At 41.8% G+C, this 6,085-nt stretch overlaps 1 protein-coding gene across 1 annotated transcript; it reads left to right on the top strand.

Annotated features, from left to right (window-relative positions):
• The first annotated feature begins 1,683 nt into the window (after positions 1-1,683).
• Positions 1,684-5,862, top strand: LOC116502709 (cholinesterase-like). The gene is made up of 4 exons (XM_032208606.1): positions 1,684-3,194; positions 4,207-4,361; positions 5,095-5,143; positions 5,823-5,862. The coding sequence occupies exons 1-3, from the start codon at positions 1,702-1,704 to the stop codon at positions 5,127-5,129; spliced, it is 1,683 nt and encodes a 560-aa protein (XP_032064497.1). The 5' UTR covers positions 1,684-1,701; the 3' UTR covers positions 5,130-5,143; positions 5,823-5,862.
• The last annotated feature ends 223 nt before the right edge of the window (positions 5,863-6,085 follow it).

Genomic DNA, 6,085 nt, shown 5'->3' with positions numbered 1-6,085 from the left:
TTTGATATTGGAGCCTATTGCCAATACTTTCACCTTCCTTCTCCTTTTAGCTTCCTTTCCCAGCTATGGACAGAATCCGGTTGGTCAATGCACCTTCTTGCAATATATAAAGTTCCTCTTTTTGTGATCATCTTCTTCTTTTTTGTGTGAACAGGATACAGCCTGGTCATCTCTGAAGCTGCTTTCTTCCTTCGAATAACAAATATCTGATAGGTGAGTAAGTTTGCAGAATTTTTTGAAAAACAGTGGGTTTTTTTCCAGAGAATTAGAAGATGATTTTTAGGAAAGGGACTAGAATTTCTTGGTTTTTTTTCTGGTTAGTTAATTCTATTTAGACTAGTTATTTCTATTCAAGGCTAAACATAACATTAAAGAGACAACAATTTATTCAGCCATAATAGGAAATGCCTGCTAGCGTTTGAGACACAGAGAGCAAGAGTTGAAAAGAAAAGCAGTGAAGATAAAACCCATAGTGGGCTGCCATTTCTTCTAAGTTCAGATATGTGTTTGCAAATTTCTATCATCTTTATCTAGCAATAAGACCCTGTTAAATAGACCCTGTTAAATAGACCCTGTGAATGGATGAGACAGGACTCAGGCTTCAGTGACAAACAACAACTCTTTATTAGACAAACTATTTACAAATCCAGCTCTGGCCTCTCTGGCAGATAGCCCTTTTATAGGGAGCTGTCAGATGGCTCAGCCAATCAGTTTCAAGTATTCTCCCGCCAGAATGGAGGACCTTGGTGGAGCCTATTGCTCCAGTATCAATATGTAACAGACCCATTAAAAATCAGTGGGATATTCCTCTAGGTAGATGCTGATAGAATTGCATTTCCTAAAGCACTTGTGCAATTGGACTGGATACATCTGGGATGGGAGGTGTTATTTCTGCTTTGCTTTGCTCTAATATTGCTCTAATATTGCTGGCTGTACAGTTGACAATCTGTTCTTGCTCCTCGAGGACAAATAATGTTAGGCCTTCTTCAGGAAGCCTACAGAAATGCTTGTTAGGCAGCCTAGAGTGCCTGCTGAGAAAAGCATGTGTGGATGGGAAAATATTAAGGTTAGGGCAGAGTTCCCCAACCTTTTCAGTTGTGGATTGCCGTGTGTGTGTGCGCGTGTGTAGAGGGGAACAATTTGTTTGTGCGGCAGGTACACACGCATGCTGCTTGCGTGAGTGGGGATGCGTGCATGCTCACACACTCACCTGCCACCTCTGTGGCCCGGTTCCAAAAGGCTCAAGGCCCGAGATCAGAGCAGAAAAAATGTTGATTTAGGGTAATTTTACATTGTTATTTATTTCAGTTATATCATAATTTACAAGTTAGGGCTTAGTACACCAAGTTCCAGAATAGGATTCTTGAATAAGTTAGAAAGGTAGAACACAGATAATATATAACAACACTGTATTGGGAACCCTGGAGAAGATCTACTGTATAAAGCTGTCCATCCGCTGAGCAAGGGGATCAGTAAACAGGAGTTCTAAGCGGTTCTTCTAGAACGTTGGAGATACATCATGGAGAAGGGCAGAGTTGACTAAGTCATTCCCTGCTCACCATTGGTGTCCTCAGCAAAAAAGGAGCCCAACCATCGAATAAAGTAATCATGAGTTGGCATAAGATGCACTTATACAGTATTGGAATAATCTCATATTGATTGTAACTTTTTGCAGGTCCACCGACTTGTCCTACTGTTGCAATGCCTTGTCTGCTGTGCCCAACTCTCTTCTGCTGCCTCCTCCTCCTTCCCTTTCCATTAGCCTCCAGTTGTGCATCTAAGGGAGACACAGTGGTCATAACCAGCAGTGGCCCTATTAAGGGCAAGCAGTTCCTGGTTGGCCCTGGATCTGTAACAGCCTATCTAGGCATTCCTTATGCTGAGCCTCCCCTGGGGAAGTTGCGTCTCCAGAAACCTCTTCCACATCAGCCATGGAAGCAAACATTGGAAGCCACCAGTTTTGGCAATTCCTGTCCTCAATTTATTTTCCGGGATGCTCCTGAAGCAGATATATGGTCTCCTAAAACACCACTGTCAGAAGATTGCCTTTCTCTCAACATCTGGGTGCCACACCCACAACCTTCTTCACCAGTCCCTGTTTTGGTCTGGATACACGGAGGGAGTTATGCATTCGGCACATCTTCTGTGGATGTGTTCAATGGGACACATTTGGCTGCCACTGAGAATGTCATTGTGGTCACCATCAATTATCGCTTGGGAGCTCTGGGCTTTCTGTACTTGCCACCAGCTGCTCCAGGGAACCTAGGCTTATGGGACCAACAGCTGGCCCTGAAGTGGGTAAAAGAGAATGCAGCTGCCTTTGGGGGAGATCCTTCTCGTGTGACCCTTTTGGGCCACAGTGCTGGAGGATCTTGTATGAATCTCCATCTTCTAGCACCAAAAAGCCAGGACTTTTTTGCCCAAGCGGTGATCCAGAGTGGAACAGCCAATGCCTTCTGGGCTTGGAGGTCTCCTGAGGTAGTCAAACAATTATCTCTGGAATTTGTTCATCTGCTAGGTTGCTCTGAGGACAATAATACCAGCATAGGGCATTGTCTGCAAACAAAAAATGTTTCTGAACTTATTCGGCATGAAATAGCTATGTCTACCAAAGGCTTCCTTCTGGATTTTCCCTTCAGGCCAACCACAGATGGGGAGTTTTTGCTTGGTGAACCAGAAACGCTCATGGAGGAGGGGCAAATTCAGATCAAACCAGTCCTCATAGGTGAAACCTCTGATGAAGCAGCCACATTTGTCCCCTATATTTTCCCTAACATCACCCACAATCTCATAAATCAGGAGCAGCTTCTGAAAGGGATACAGCTGTTAGTGCCAAATGCAACTGAAGATGTTGTTCAGGCTATTGCACTGAGGTATAGTGAAGGACAACATGGCCCAGCACAGTTCCGCTCCGCTCTGTCCTATTTCTATACAGATTGGATCTATGCATGCCCATCGAGGGAAGCTGCAGGAAATATCAGGAAAACTGGGAGTCCTGTATATGCCTATTTATTCACACATCGCCCTTCATGGTCAATTTGGCCTGAATGGACTGGGGCAACTCACGGTGCTGAAGTTCCTTATGTTTTTGGAACCCTTGAATCAGTGCCGCCTTTCAATCAAACCTACACAGAGGCTGAAGCCAGATTGAGCCATAAGATGATGCATTACTGGGCAGAGTTTGCCAGAACTGGGTAAGTTGTTCACTTTATCTCTATAAATGTGTATTTTAAATCCAAAGGAAGCCTTTCCATTCAACAAATGCACTTTATATCTAAAGTAATGAAGCCATAAAGTAATGCATGCTTTCCCTTTCCATATGTTTACAGGTTGTGTTAATACAAGTAGTTCATGATTTACAACCACAGTTGGGATTAGAATTTCTGTTGCTAAGCAAGACAGTTGTTAAGTGAATCATAAGTGCAAGGACAAGTTGTAAGTCACCTTTTTCAGTGCCATTGTAACCTTGAATGGATGTTAAATGAATAGTTGTAAGTCAAGGACTACCTGTACTGGAAACAGCCCTGAATTTCTAAGGATTCTTAATAATGTCACTTATAGATAATTGTTCTTTTATGAGTTCAGTGGTATCACACCTATTCTAATGTACATTATATCTCCAAGTGGAATAAAGAAGGCAAAGGGGAGATTAGAAACAGAGCATTACTCTACCATTAAGAGAATGAGCAAAGGCTTGCAAGTAAGTAGTGAAGGGGAAACTCACAAGATGGAGGGTGCCCAGGGTGTCAGGATTGGGACTGGCAGATCCAAGAGTCTACGAGGAGCTGACCTGGGTTTGGATCAGCAAGGAGGAGACACAAGAGATTTCACAAAGCCAAACTCCATCCCTCCCTCAAAGTCCCCTTTGGGAGTTCTCCTTGGTTGTGGTTTCTCAAGTCAAAACCAGTCTCTTTGGAAAAGAGCTACATCAGAATAACAGAGTTGGAAGGGACCTTGGAGGTCTTCTAGCTCAACCTCCTGCTCAAGCAGTTGCCAAGCAGGCAACTAGAACTAGCCCTATTCCATTCTGGACAAGTGGCTGTCCAATCTCTTCTTCAAAACCTCCAGCGATGAAGCACGCATAGCTTCTGAAGGCAACTTCTGTTCCACTGATCAACTGTTCTGACTGTCAGGAAATTTCTCCTTATTTCTAGGTTGGTTCTCCCTTTGATTCGTTTCTATCAATGTCCTTTTCTTCCTCCTTAGGAATCCCAATGGGATAGCGGCCAGCAAGGATAAGTGGCCACTCTATAATCCCACAGAACAGAATTTCTTCCTTCTTAGTACTGAGCCATTCCAGAAAAGGATGGTAGAGCACTGTGACTTTTTAAAGAGCCTTTTTTCAAAGGCTGAAGAGACACGTAAGTTCAGCTATTAATTCTGCCTTTGGGAGGGAGTGGGGGTTGATGGAAAAGATATTTTTAAAAATCATTTATATATCAGATATAGAGATCACCCATCTCACTCATAGAGCAATCTCTACAAATTGATTTTATTGCCACTCTTTGATGAAACATACTCATTTGATTTTACACTGGGCAATTTCGTAATGCTAGTGATAAATTTTGTAGAGCAAGCATATTTCACGACATCCCAAGAGTTAGGTCTCTAGTAATGTCCGCTAAGTAAGCCTTAGTTGCTCACATAAAGATGATAACAACAACAATAACGAATCCCAAAACATCTGACTCACCACTTGATGACCATCGTCATTGACAAAATCCCTCTCAGTCAATTGCAAAAAGCAGCTTTATTTGGAATAGCTTACATCTTGCAATGGTAACGTTAATATCATCAAAAAAAATCTGCCCATCCCAGCTTTTTGGGAAGGACAGAGTAGGTGGAGAAAAAATGTCAAATCCTAAACATCTGGCTGACCAAAACAATAATGTTTTGATATATATATATATATATATATATATATATATATATATATATATATATATATATATATATATATATATATATATTTATTTAATAAACGTATATTATGCCATAAATCATGGAATCCTCAGAACCCAACTTCTAGATTCAGATTCTCTAGTGATAAGATGTACACTTTATCTTGCTATTTCATTTTTATTTGTTTTGCAGAGAAGTCCAAAGGTGGTTCTGTTTCATCTGACTAGGAAGAAGACAGGAGGTAGGAATCCAGTGCTTGATTGTAGTAACAGCCTTCATTTGGGATCAAGTTGGATGATTTCAGAAGTGGGCTAGACTTCTTTGTAAATAGTAATTTCACATCGGCATTCCAAACCATTTTTAAATAACACTTTTGTGGCTCAGCTTCGCTGTGTGGAGTGGAAACTCTCCAAGATGATGCCAATGGCCTTTTTGGAAGAGGAACCTGGAGAAACCTCTAGATCTCAGCATAAACAAATACAGATCTTGGGCAAAGGGGAAGGAAGAAATGAGCCACGAAGAGTAACTTACAGAGAAGATGAGCAGTGCTGAGAAAGAGAAAGCATGCAAATGAATTTCAACCTGTGGGGGGAAATCAGTTTTCAGATGAATGGGACTATTTAATAGACAAATGGAGACATTAGGAATGTGTCCTTGTAGCCCAGGGATAAATGCTATCAGAACATTCCCATAGGCACCCCTGAATCTCAAGATGCAAATATTTCTTCTAACTAAGACCATTGTCCTCTCTAGATGACAGAAGGACAGGAAGTCACTTGAGATCAGTTAGGTTAGTAATTACCAATGTGTATGCATGCATATAAATCCCCCTCCATTTTCAAATGTATAAATATGAGTGAATCTGTCAGGTCTGCCATCATAATGTCCTCTACTCACAATAGAATCCCTTATGCTTCCAGGCTTGAAATCTTGGGCTTGAACAATCTGGAACTGCGCCGCCTGCAGTCCAATCAAGCATAATACACAAAATTGTCTGCTACAACATCTTGCCTGTCAATGACTTCTTCAGCTTCAACCACAATAATACCTGGGCAAACAATCGATACAAACTCAAGGTAAACCTCTCCAAAGTCAATTGTGGAAAATACGACTTCAGCAACAGTGTGGTCAATGCCTGGAATGCTCTACCCGACTCCGTTGTTACAGCCTCAAACCCTCATAG

Source organism: Thamnophis elegans, chromosome 2 (assembly GCF_009769535.1).
Source record: "Thamnophis elegans isolate rThaEle1 chromosome 2, rThaEle1.pri, whole genome shotgun sequence".
Lineage (NCBI taxonomy): Eukaryota > Metazoa > Chordata > Lepidosauria > Squamata > Colubridae > Thamnophis > Thamnophis elegans.
Note: the sequence above shows the minus strand (reverse complement) of the source record. Positions and strands in the feature narration are given on the sequence as shown.

Coding starts and splice junctions, on each gene's coding strand:
- LOC116502709 (XM_032208606.1), top strand. CDS start 1,702: ATGCCTTGTCTGCTGTGCCCAACTCTCTTCTGCTGCCTCCTCCTCCTT. Junction 3,195..4,206: donor GCAGAGTTTGCCAGAACTGG/GTAAGTTGTTCA, acceptor CTTCCTCCTTAG/GAATCCCAATGGGATAGCGG. Junction 4,362..5,094: donor TTCAAAGGCTGAAGAGACAC/GTAAGTTCAGCT, acceptor TTTGTTTTGCAG/AGAAGTCCAAAGGTGGTTCT.